This window comes from Lutra lutra, chromosome 5 (genome assembly GCF_902655055.1).
Source record: "Lutra lutra chromosome 5, mLutLut1.2, whole genome shotgun sequence".
NCBI classification, from domain to species: Eukaryota; Metazoa; Chordata; class Mammalia; order Carnivora; family Mustelidae; genus Lutra; species Lutra lutra.
The window spans coordinates 102,469,406-102,482,711 of record NC_062282.1 but is presented as its reverse complement, the minus strand read 5'-3'; the positions used below and the strand labels follow the sequence as shown (position 1 = coordinate 102,482,711).

Below are 13,306 nucleotides of genomic sequence, written 5' to 3'. Positions count from 1 at the left end.
TTGATGTTTGCCCTGTGGACCAGATGTACCAAAGCCAGAACCAAGTTGGCCACCTCCCAGTTTTTGTGACTATAAAAACCTGCCTGAATTCTGCACTTTTTTTTTCTTCTCCATTGCTGCAGCCCAGATTTCTGATGACCTTGGGGGACCGCCATCTGGTAAATACAGCCTGGTATGGATTGCTCGTTTCTCCTATGACTTTAAATGACCCCCATAAATCTCCCCGAAACAAAGAAACTCCGGTGAAGTTACTAGTTGAAAGAATTAACAAACAGTGGTTGACACCCTGATGTTTATGCCCACCTTTTGCATTTAGACCTTTAGTCTCGAAGGTGGTGACCGTAGCGTTCCTACTTGTAGACCGAAGCTCTCAGCTGTGACAAGTTCTGCAGGTGCCTCCATCCACCTCCCCTCGGATGAGGAGGGTCCGGTTTCCTGCACCCAGACGGTGTTAGCTTGACAGTCTGAGCAACTGAGCACGACTGAGCGCGGGCAGAGGCCCTGTTTGAAGGTATGTTTTGTGTGTCACACTGCTGTGGCATCCTCAGTCCTGCTCTGCATGGGACATGGTCCCTAGGGATGCTCTAACGCTTCACTGCAGTCTTGCACTGTCTGTCTGGAGAATTGCCCGTAAAGATACTGAACCGAGGGGAACTAATACAGCTTCTGCCATGCATGGAGTTTACAGGAGCTGGTTAGCCGATGATAACTGCCCAGAACTGGTTGCTTTGAAAGGAATTCTTTGGTTATCAGTTTTGAAATGATTTTGAGCAGATGGAGGGAAAACAACAACAACAACAACTTCTACTGATTAGAGTAACTATCCTCCTGTCTTTCAAAATCCAAGACGGGTGTACGTCCCCCGGAACGATATTTGCACCAGACATTAGCAAAAAAGAATGTCGTCAGGGAGTGAGAAAAAAAAAATTAGAATGTCAGAATGCAGGAAACAATGCATGTGCTATTTCAGAAAAAGAAAACCGAACTGCAACATATGGAGCCTTTCCCAATTTTCCCAAGAAACCATTTCCTCTGGTTGCAGTCCTCTGCCTGAGCAGAGAGGTCCATGCCTGTGACCTTCATGATCGCATTGCCGGATAGCAAAACATTATTCCATGTAACACATGGGAAGTAAGGATGTGCCCAAGATTAAATGACTTGCCAGGATGACTTGAGTTGTTTGTTGTTAAGGTTTTATTTATTTATCTGAGAGAGAGAGAGAGAGCGCATACATGAGCGGGGAGAGAGACGAGCAGGCTCCATGCTGAGCGCAGAACCCCATGAGGGGCTCGAGCCCACACCCCCAAGAGCATGATTTGAGCCAAAATCAAAAGTCAGACACTCAACCAGCAGAACCACCCAGGCGCCCTGACTTGAGTTTTTGATGGCACAGCCCAGACTAGAACTTAGGTCTTCTGATTTTGTCCCACTGAATGACTACCCTGTGCCAGTTAGGTATTACCTGGATCTGGACCTAGAACAAGAACAAGGCTTGTCAGGGAGACAGAAATAAACAAGCGAACAAAGTTACTGCTGCTGTGATGAGTGCTTGAAAGAAAACAAGGAGTTCAACAGTCAGGAAAAAGACTAGAGAAGGGTGATCAGAGAGGACCAGAGGAAAGGACATTTCTCCTACAGCTTGAAGGACGGTGAGGGACCAGTAACCCCAGGATCCAGAGAAAAATGGTCCGAACATGGGGACAGCAAGTGCAAGGGTCCTTAGGCAGGAAAGGGACTGGCATTCTAGAAACTTCGAGAAGGCAGCTATTGCTTAGAGTGTATGGGCAAGAAGAGCAGAATAAGATGCAGTTAGAGAGAAAGGTATGGACAGGAACTGGCTGGGCCTTGTGGCCATGGAAAGGATTTCTGGCTTTATTCCAAGTGCAGTAAAACCCCAGTGAGGGGTTTTAAGTGGAGGGAATAGGACTAGGGAGGGAGAGCAGTCTGATTTATGTGTTTAAATGATTCTTTTGGCTATATTACAGAGAATGGATTAGAGGGACGAAAGGGAGTCTAGTGAGGAAGTTACTTCCTTTAGAGGCAGAGTTGATGGTGGCTTGGCCTTTGGTGGTTCCTGTGGAATAGCGTGGATGTGGTGGTGGGTGGATTCAAAACACATTTTAGACGTAGAACCAACGGAGTTCTACTCCTGCCAAGAGATTGGAGAGGCACCCTGACATTGTGGTTAATACCGTAGGCTCTGAAATTTGGGCCAGAGTTGAAAATCCTGTCCTCCCTATACTAGCTATTTACTCTCAGTGTCTCAATTCCCTAATCTGAAAAATGGGGACAGTGATGGGGGGGATAAAGAATGAATGATAGGGATAATAAACCTAGTAGGTTTATTGAGTGGAATAAGTAACACAAATAGTATTAGTGCTCAGGATAGACCGTTAGGAAATGACAGGTATGGGTCCATTGAATCTGGGAACGTGATGATTTTTATTGACTTTGACCTGAACAGTCTGAGTTGAGGGAGCAGCGGAGCCAGGCTGGACAGAATACCACCATGAGGGCTCTAGATCCTGGGCAATAAAAGTCCCCGCTCTGTCCAGGCCCTCGAGGGGGAGCAGTTGGATGTACAAAAGTGTACATAACAGAATAAACACATTCCTGGAGTCCCAAGAATAAAACAGTGTTAAATGATTGCTACGAAAAAAAAAAATGGTGGTTGGGACTCTGTTTTCTCATCTAGAGAAGGAGGAAGTTGAACTCCATTACCGTTAAAGTCCTTGTCAGTTTTAGGATTTTGCTTCTAGGTTTCTGCAGGAATTATGCGATAATTTAAGCTTCGGTGAAGAAGGCCCAGAAAAGTAAATTCTATTATTGAAATGGTTGTGTTTTTTTTTTCCTCATAGAAGAGTATGTTGACCTCAGAAATGGTTTAGTTTCTAACAATTTACGGACACAGTTTAGAATAGGACTTAATTCACAGTGTATTGTGAAATGCAAGAAACCGGTAAGACAATACCTCAATAGCGAGACTCCTGGTTAAAAAGCAAACCCACAGCAGTGTCTTTACTGAAAAGTCTCGAAGGATATCCTGGCCAACAGAATGCTTTTGGCAGACGGTTGGATTACTGGTGAGCTTTATTTTTTTCTTTAGACTTGTCTTTCTCTTTTTTTTAATGAAAGTGTTTACTTTTATAAACAGAACAGAAAAACACTTTCTTTTCCCTTTGGAGCCTATAATCTCTTATTATTTGAGGATTTGTCCTCTAGTTGTATCGTATTTTGGCCGGAGTCACGCCATTCTTGTGTTTTTCGTGGTTACTGTTTACCTACTCACAGTCTGATCATTACTTGCCTTTGCGGTCTTCCCTCTAGAACAATGAGAATGTTAGGTCAGCTGGGCAAGAACCTTGCCTTTCTGCTCCTTTACTGACTCTGCAGGTGCTGTGGGGTGTTAAAGAAATGCATCTTGAGTGAGTCATCCTCCCACTGATGGTCTTCTCGAAAACTTTCTCTCGGTTTGATGATGAGCCTGTTACCCAGGGCAGAACCACTGACCTTAATGAAATCAAGACGCTGTGGTAGAAGGACCTTAGCTTACTCAGCTAGGTCAGGAATTAATTAATTAATTAATTAATTAATTTATTTATTTATTTATTTATTTTTAGTGAGTTCATCTTTATATTAATGTTCTTAAATGATGATTCTTCTTTGTAAAACTTTAGGAACAAACAAAATCCTGACATTTCTAAATCAATCAACTCTTGAAATCCCATTTTTCACACTAACATGTAATGATACTAAGTTTAAGAAGTTAAAGGTTCCTCACAGGGGGGATATTCTTCATGCAGAGAGAAATTTCACCCAGAAAGTTTGCTAAACTAGTTAGTTATTCTCAGAGATCCCCAACTGTGTGACTGGTCACAACCAGAACAAGTAAGTCGTCAGTGATGGGATATAAGACAAGAATTCATCAAATGAGCTAGCTTGCTTTTCCTTCGATGGGTTCCATGGCCGGAAGGTTGACTCCTCTCCTGGATTGCCCCAGCCTCTGACCGTAGGAACAGAGTGTGTGCCTACCCCAGCAAGGCTCCAGGCTAATTCTCCATGTACAGAATCCCTTAAACTGGGTGGAGGGTCTCAGGGCGAGATGATTTGATGTCCATTTCCTGTTTCAGCTTTGGGACGGTCAGGTAAGACATAGTAATGAGAAATTTTATTCAGGGACTAAAACCGTTGTGGAAAACGTTACGTTCCGAGAGACAGTATTAGTATTACCTAAAGGGTTAAGAATGCATCCCTGGAACACAATTCTCTGGGTTCGAGTTTCAACTGATGGGGATCCTAGCTCCGTATAACCTTGGGTCATTTCTCAGTCCCCACGGGTTTTAGTTTCCTGTCTTGTAAAAGACGGATGAAGGTCGTGCTCACCGCATCGATCCGCTGAGGGGGCTGCACACACGGAGAGGATCTAGAACGTTGCCCCATGTAAGGACTCCTTGGGGAACCTACGTTCATAATAATGCTGATATTAATTTAATAAAGAGTACCTAGAAGCATTCAGGCATCCATTCTAAAACATTGAATTTATGTCAGAATGGGAAAATGTAAGATAGATTAAAAAGACAGGACGGTAGGGGCGCCTGGGTGGCTCAGTGGGTTAAGCCGCTGCCTTCGGCTCAGGTGGTGATCTCAGGGTCCTGGGATCGAGTCCTGCATCGGGCTCTCTGCTCAGCAGGGAGCCTGCTTCCTCCTGTCTCTCTGCCTGCCTCTCTGCCTACTTGTGTTCTCTCTCTCTCTGTCAAATAAATAAATAAAATCTTAAAAAAGAAAAAAAAGACAGGACGGTAAACCAGAGGTGTGGGCGGGATCTTTAGGGAAGTCAATGCAGAGGAGGAGGGGGGTAGCTTGTCACTCAGGTGACTGTGATGCAGGTGAAGATGATGATGAAGATGAAGCCACAGCCAGTACTGGCCAGGCAGTCCGTGTCAGGACTGTGCTAAAGCACTTTGCATGCCTTACACCATTTAACCTCCAGAGCCCCATAGTGGCTGCTGTGATTAGCAGACTTATACTGATGTGGACACAGAGATGGGGGAGTTTGAGCAACTTGTCCAGGGTGCAGGTGCTCCATAGGCTGTTTCTGAGATGAGTGGAGGGCCTCTGAGCAGAAGCCCCAGCTGTGTGGCTGGAGCAGAGGACGTGTACTGTGGCACCCGTGTGGCATCCGCCTTTCTGGTGCAGCCCCCGAGCAAGGTCTTAGCTCTCGACTGCTCCCCTGGTGTCGTTTCCACCTCCTATGTTGGTCAGAAAAGGGGTCAGTCATTTCCTTAACATTGTCTGCCTGTCAGCGCATCCTGTGTAATGTACTAGAAACTCCAAGGTTTGGAGTCAGGCAAGATGGGCACAGGTGTCAGGTACACTGTGCCTCTCTGTGGAGTGACCTCATTCACATGCAGGGGCTCCTGTGCCCTCGCAGCAGCTTGAGGGGATTTCTCATTCCCATTTGGAGACAAGAAAACTGGGCTTCAGAGGTTCAGTATCCTGAAGGCTCTCCCCAACCCGGTACTATCTCTCTCAAGTGCCGCCCTTCCCCATCTGGTTACTGGAGAGGAGTGGGGTGTGCAGGGAGGGAGCAAGAGAGGCAGGGGAGTGGAGGGAGCAGAGAACACCTATTCTGCAAATACGGATGGTAGATCCTTCATTCCTGGTCCCTAAGCTAAACCAGAGTCAGTGCTTTGGTCCTCAGCTGCCTCCTCCTCCATGTCCTGAGTTTCCATTCTCCCTCCTCCCTCGGGAAGGCAAGCATGCACTATTTGGCAGTCCTGGGTTTTGAGATTGCTGACTTAAGGAGAGTTCGAGGAAGAGCTGCTAATGGTTGTGGCCGCTTAGCCCTGACTACAATTATCATCACTTAGCTGGGTGCACCTTTTGTGTGCCTGCTGTTTCTCTTAAGGCTGTAAACAGTGCCTGGAAAGGCAGGGTAAAGAGCAGGGTTTGTGGAAAAGGCCTCATTCAGTGTCTTGGTTGGTTTTTTATTGAATTATCCAAACAGACCTTATTTCGGCTGAACTGTAGAGATCCAGCCGTGTTATCACGTCCTTCTCAGTCGTGTCTTCCTCCCTAGGGACTTGTGTCCCCGTGTGTGGCAGTAAACTCCGCAGTGGACCGGGCTCCTTATTTGTCTGGGCAGGTGGAGGGTGAAGTACCCCTTCTCCTGTGGGTGGGCACTTATTTGTAATGCAATTATCAGACTACTTCCTGGCAGCAAAATGCCTGCCTGCTTCCCGCTCCTGGGGCCTGAAGAAGGAAGCAGCCGGCATTGGGTGTTTGCAGAAGGTGGCTCGTCTCCTAGGAACCATGTGGCCCACAGGACTGCAGTCTGACCCCAGCAAGGTCTGCTCAGACCTCAGGAGCTCATTCCCGTCGTGGGGAGTCCTGAGTTCGGGCTGCAGGTGGCAGGGAGGTGAGGCAGGTGCCACACTGGGCAGGTGCCTGCCCACAGCCCACCTGTACCCTCTGTGGCTCCCCATGGGTGTCACACACAGATTCTCTCCAGAGGAAAGCAGAGCCATGGTTGGAAACGGTGGTTTCTCACTTCCTGAGGCTTTCGTGCCCTTAGAGATTCTCACCAAAGCCGGGAAGAAGCCCACAGTCCCTTTCAGGATTTGACAAAAGTTCTTTCACACCAAAGGGCTTACACCTCCCCCGATGACTTGGGACAGGGTAGTATTGGGGGGCTGCTTGGTTCCCCTGATGTCTAGGGCTGATCCATAAGGAGCTCTCCTCCTTAAAGATTCCCAGAGTAGGAAAAGAGAAGAAGAATCCGAGAGCCAGATGCCTGGGCTGTCCCAGTTCCCTCCCCTCGTTGCTTTAAAATCACCTCTCATCCCTGGCTGGTGAAGCTCAGACATGCGACCCAGAGCCAGATCCCACAGGACTTCTCACAGCCCCCCTGCCACCAGTGCCCAGTCACCTTCTCTCTGTGGGCAGGCAGCCATGCCCTCTAGCTCGAATCAGTCTTTCTAGGCACCAGACTGGAATCAGGAAGTGCGTGCTCCAGGGGTTCTCAGGAAGGATGGGGAAGCTTGGGTGCAAGGAGCCCCTGGAAATGGGCGACAGGATAGGGAGCCAGCCTTTACCTTTTTATGTACATGTGAAGATGATAGTTAAATGGTATGTCTTCAAAGACTCTGGAAGTCTTTGAAAGCCTCTCTAGAAATTTAAGGGGATTGGGGCATCTGGGTAGCCCAGTTGGTTGGGTGTCTTTGGTTCAGGTTATGATCCTGGAGGCCCCCAGATCAAGTCCCGCCATCAGACTCCCTGCTCAGTTCAGCGAGGAGCCTGCTTCTCCCTCTCCTACCCACTCATTCTCTCTCTCTCTCTCTCAAATAAATAAATACAACCTTAGGGAGGAAGGGAGGGAGGAAAGAAAGAAGAGAGGGAGAGATATTTTCATTTTACCACTGTGTATCAGGGGGAACTAGTAATGGACGCTAAGTAGAGATCCCCTAGACCAATAAAGGGAGAAACAAAAAAGCAAAAATTTACTTTGGGTAGGATTCATTCTAATCCTAACCATTTATGTAAGCTCCTTCCTATGTATGCCTACTTACCATGCATTAGGACAATGATGAGATAGGTTGATTTGGGATTGATAAATCTTGTAAGTCAAATTTTACCACAACACGTACCTCTGAGTACATGCTCAAGCTTCCGGGGTTGCAGTTTGTGTGGCCCTGTGTGTCCGGAGTCCATTCTCCCATGCTCTGTAACAACTGGCAGGGACCTTGAGCTTGAGCCTGAGTGTATGGAACCCACTTCAGTTTGCTTCGGAGGAGCAGAAAGCTGAGACCCAGGGCCACAAGCCTGGCTGGGATTCCCTGGATGCTGATCAGGTAATGCAGTTGGAGAAGAAGGGATGGTCTTTAGGAGATGATCTGATAATGTGGGTGTGAGGGAAATGGAATAGTCAGATTCTGGCTCTCTCATGTCAAGCTTGGGTTATTGAGTGGTTGTCTCACCATACACTGACACAAAAACACAGGAGAGGAGATGTCAGGTTCAGTCTGGGACTCATTGGAGGTAGGGTGCCTGCGGGATATCTGGTGGAGATGTGATGTCCATCACGCAACTGGACGTTCATGTCAGAAGCCTGGGCAGCAGGTGAGGCTGGAGACAAAGGTGTTGGCCACATGTCACAGTCCAGAGAGCTAGGGACAGAGTGTGTGAGAAGAGCAGTTGAGAAACAGGACCCCAGGGAAACCCACCAGGGAGAGACTGTGATGGGATTGGGGAGGACAGTTTGTTGTCAGTAAGGTGTTCTTTAACAAATGTCTTTCCAGTAAAGGTGAACGAGGCCATGCCCTTCCCAGGAGAGCTAGTTCAATTAACCCGTAAAGAAATATGCAAAAATTAATCAGGTTCAAATGGCTTGTTAATTCTAAGGAAATTGGGAACAATAATTATGTCCTCATGTAAAATTTACTGATATGTGTTAATGATGAAGTTTTAGAATGTAAGTGAGGTTCAGTGGGGTGGAGTCCGGAGCTGATGACCAAGAAAGAATTCTTGAGACATCTTTGGTGCAAAGTGGTGGTTTATTAAAGCATGGGGACAGGACCCGTGGGCAGGAAGCGCTGTTACCCAGGGGTTGTGAGGGGTGGCAGGTTACGTACTATGGGGGGGGTAAGAAAAAAGGGAGGTTTCAAAAGAACTTTCATATGCTAAAGAGGACCTACAGGATACCGGAGGCCTTGAGGCCTTGAGGCCTTGCCATTGTCAAGGTTTTCCCCTCTAGCAAGGTATTAACATTAAGATAGTTGGGAGATTCCTAAGTCCCATCCAGGAGTGGGGGTGGGGGAAGGTTACAGGGTGTCAGCTTTTGCTTTGTCCTCAGCCAGCCTTTTGTTCCCTCATCATTAAGAAATTGCACGTGGGCTCCTCAGACCTCCCCGGGTCTCAGGATTTGAACTTCTTTGAAACAGCCCTATGAACCCAGCTGGCCCTCCTGTCCTCAGACCTTGGGATGCTGCTTTCTGATTTCCCCTTCCTGCTGCTTCCAAAATAAATTCATCTGTGCCTCCGTTTGATTAGCCTGTTTTTTATCTGAAAAACATATAATCATTTTAAAAAAATCAAATACAGAAGGATATTTGGTGATTAATAAATCTCCTTCCTACCCAGCCTGCTAATCCCCCATCCTGTCCCATCCCGCCCTGCAAAGCAGCTCCTCTTCCTGGTGTTGTGTCTATACAGTATCCCTCTGGAAATAGCCAGCCACCTGCCTTTTCGTAAATAAAGTTTTATTAGAACACAGCCAAGCCCTTTTGTTTACACGTTATCTGCAGCTGCTTTCCCACTACATGTGCTCTTTGGGTGTAGATGTTATTTGTATCATCATTTTTTTTTTTTTTTGGACACATGTGAGCACGCTGTACACAGCTACATATTTTGCTCATTTCCCTTTCATGGTGTATATGGGAATCATCTCACCGGGGCAGATGCAGACTTGTCTCAGACTTTTTCACTATGGTGTGGATGTAATTAATCCATATTTCACGTGGTGAAAGGGAAAAGGGAGCTCTCTGGGGTCTTTTCTTACAAAGGCACTACTCCCATCAACCAGAGCCCCACCCCCATGATCTAACCACCTCCCAAAGCCTCCACCTCGTAATGCCATCAGCCCAGGGCTTAGGTTTCAAAATGTGAATCCGGGAGAGACATAAAGATTCAGTCTGTAGCAATGGGCTTTCCCCATCTGACTTCAGATCTAAATCTCATAAGGATCTGAAGGGAGACTCACCATGGATGCCCCTTTTAGGCTCAGGTGGGGCATTCGCATCTCCTTGGACCCCTAAATGATATAAAACTGTGTAGACCAGTTCTGCCCAAACCAGAGTAATCTCTCCCCAAATATGCTAAGCAGAAATGCAGACAGTAAAAGTTACACAGTACCCATATTTTAGGAGTTTACATAATTTGGCCATTCTGTTTGGTAACCAACATCTCTCATAATTCAGATATAGTTAACACAGAATACCACAAAATACTACCATTCTGTATATTCTCATTCATTTTTTTTTTTTCTGGATTCTCATAACGGTGAGAACCTTGTCTTATTTATCCTGGGGCCCAGCATTCTGCCTGGCATGTGAAAGGTACTACCCAGTGAATTTTGATTGAACTGAACTAATTTTCTCTTAGTTCTCTTTCTCGTATTTCAACTGAATTACTCCTTTTTCCTCTTACAGAATGAAGACGTTCAAATGTTGTTTTAAATACCCAGCACAGCAGAAGGTTTTCATCTTATTTGTAACTCTGTGGCTGTTCTCCCTGTTGAAGCTTCTAAATGTGAAAAGCCTCTTCTTCCCTCAAAGAGGTGTTTACTTGGTCGAGTCCTTCCTGAGTACCTCACCTTTTGTAAGAAACAGGTACACCAATGTGAAGAATGACGTCAGGTATGACGTGAACTGCTCAGGGGTCTATGAACAGGCGCCTTTGGAAATCGGCAAGAGTCTGGAAATAAGAAGGAGAGACATCATTGACTTGGATGATGAGGACGTCGTGGCAATAACCAGTGACTGTGACGTTTATCAGACCCTCCGAAGGTACCATCAAAAGCCCGTTTCAAGGGAGGAGAAGAGCTTCCCAATAGCCTACTCTTTGGTCGTTCATAAAGACGCCATTATGGTTGAAAGGCTACTCCATGCTATATACCACCAACACAATATTTACTGCATCCACTATGACCATAAGTCGCCTGGTGTCTTCAAAGTTGCCATGAACAATTTAGCCAAGTGCTTTTCCAATGTTTTCATTGCCTCCAAATTAGAGACAGTGCAATACGCACATATTTCCAGACTCCAGGCCGATCTGAATTGCTTGTCAGACCTCCTCAAGTCCTCAGTTCGGTGGAAATACGTTATCAATCTGTGTGGGCAAGATTTTCCTTTGAAGTCAAATTTTGAATTGGTGTCAGAGTTGAAGAAACTCAACGGAGCAAATATGTTAGAAACCGTGAAACCCCCAAACAGTAAAATGGAAAGATTCACTTATCACCATGAACTCAGACAGGTGCCTTATGAATATGTGAAGCTACCAGTAAGGACAAACGTCTCCAAGGAAGCCCCCCCTCATAACATTGAGATATTTGTTGGCAGTGCTTATTTTGTTTTAAGTCGGGCATTTGTGAAATCCATTTTCAACAACTCCCTCGTTAAAGACTTTTTTGCCTGGTCTGAAGATACGTACTCACCGGATGAACATTTTTGGGCTACCTTAATTCGGGTACCAGGAGTACCTGGGGAGATTTCTAGGTCAGCCCAGGATGTGTCTGACTTACAGAGTAAGACCCGCCTTGTCAAATGGAACTATCACGAAGGCGTCTTGTATCCGCGATGTACGGGCTCCCACCTTCGAAGTGTGTGTATCTTTGGGGCGGCAGAATTAAGGTGGCTCATAAACGACGGGCACTGGTTTGCTAATAAATTTGATTCTAAGGTGGATCCTGTCTTGATTAAATGCCTGGCGGAAATGCTTGAAGAGCAGCAGAGACAATGGATCACTTTATCTTCAAAAAAATTACTTATGGCTAAAAATCCCATAATCACATCATGATGAAATCATGATAGAAGGAAGGTGTCTGATAAATAGAGTTCTTATGGACTTGTGTGCTCTACCGTGCCCAGTTCCACTCGAACTAAACTCCTCATAGTTTGCGAGGTGTCCATAATTCCATGCACAAAGGCGACAATTAGCCTGAATTTGGTTGGGTGTTTTTATGCTTGTTTCCTTGTAACCTTATGGAGCTAAATCAGAGATTCTAAACAGTCCATCATCAGAGCTCAGAAACTACTGAGCTCCAACTGTATGCCAGGTACTTTTCTAGAAACACGTAGGAATTAAATCCAAATTGTAATGAGTTGTACAATGCCTTCAAGGCTTGCCCTAGCCCCACAGCAACCTTAATATCTTACATTTTCCTCATAGCAATCAAGATTCTACAGAAAAGGTGTTGGAGTATGGGATAATCATGTAACCATTGAAACCACCAATTTCAGGATAGTGTTTATGTTCAGTGACCAACACTCCACCTGTCTTTTAATTCAGCTCCCTAGACTTTTCTTAACCATTAGAATATTTGAAGGAGAAACCATTACCTCAGGAAAGCTCAAACAATTGTCCAATTTCCTGCTTGCCAAAGCATAATTTTCCTATTGGTGCCTCACCCTTTCAGTTCAGAGTCCAAAGACTCTGTTGGTGGGGCATTTACAGTGGATGAATGTCAGGGAGGCTGGGTGGGGGCTAGGGGGATTGGGATAAGTGGTGCCTGAAGAGAAACAAAGGGATCTGTAGGACTTTTGCATCATGTTACACAATGGCTTCATGAATGATCTCTTTTTAATTCAATTAGTTCTTTAAAATTATTGATTAAATATAAGAACTTGATTAATAGTTGAAAGTGTTACACTCCCAAACGTTGAACCTAAGTCTTCTAGCTCATAGATTATCATTATATGTAGGGTTCTTTTATAGTGGAATTAGTGTAATTTTGTTTTATGGAACCTTAAACTAAGAATCACTGAATTTTCTTGAAAAGTTTGTGTAAAATATGACAGCTTTCTAAATTAACTATTATGGTCGTTTAAAATTTTTACTTAAGTCTCTAGTAACTCTCCAAGTAGAATCCAAGCTTAAACTTACAAAAACTGTTTAAGTCTACTGAAGTCTCCTCAGCTTAGATAGAGAGAGGAAAATTTAAGTTTCTTAATGACATAGGAAGAATATTCATTAATGGTATTTTGTAAAACCTACACCTTAGAAAACTACCAGACGAATCAAATATACATCTATTTTAATGTCACTGTCTTGTACCAGGGATGAAGTGGGACAGGAGCAGGGTCCTGAGAACAGGTTGTAGAATTTTTTTTTATGTCTCTTGGGAAATCATGGAACTCATGTAAAAATTTTTTGCTGATCTTACGTTTCAGTGTCAGCCTCAGCATCTACATAAAGATGTAGTAATCAAGGCCAGTGTAAGACTATTTGAAAGACTAGAGTAAATATTTTGTAAATGCCTGTGTTCTACCTGTGAAATGTACTTTGCTGGTTTTAAAGTTTATGATACTGAGAGCCAGGAGGCACCACTTCTCTCCCCTTCTTCTCTGGAACTAATTTTTCTTCCTCTTTTCCCCCTACCCCCTTCAAATTACTTTATTCTCCAGAAACAACTATGACCAAACTCCTCTTCTTAAAAATAAGTAACTGTTGAGGGCCCCTGGGTGGCTCAGTCAGTTTAGTGTCTGACTCTTGGTTTCAGCTCAGGTCATGATCTCAGGGTCATGAAATCGAG

The 13,306-nt window shown here is 45.1% G+C and overlaps 1 protein-coding gene across 7 annotated transcripts in view; it reads left to right on the top strand.

The window, feature by feature from the left end:
- The window catches only part of GCNT4 (glucosaminyl (N-acetyl) transferase 4), a 26,805-nt gene extending 13,499 nt beyond the window's left edge, over positions 1 to 13,306 (top strand). For 5 of the 7 annotated variants that reach the window (XM_047730797.1, XM_047730796.1, XM_047730795.1 and 2 more), the window contains exon 2: positions 10,206 to 13,306. In XM_047730797.1, coding sequence (XP_047586753.1) covers positions 10,207 to 11,571 — 1,365 coding nt within the window. In that variant the 5' untranslated portion in view covers position 10,206 and the 3' untranslated portion in view covers positions 11,572 to 13,306. Of the gene's footprint in view, positions 1 to 6,079; positions 6,153 to 10,205 lie in introns of all 7 variants that reach the window. The other 2 variants (XM_047730798.1, XM_047730794.1) reach the window with 1 other exon arrangement.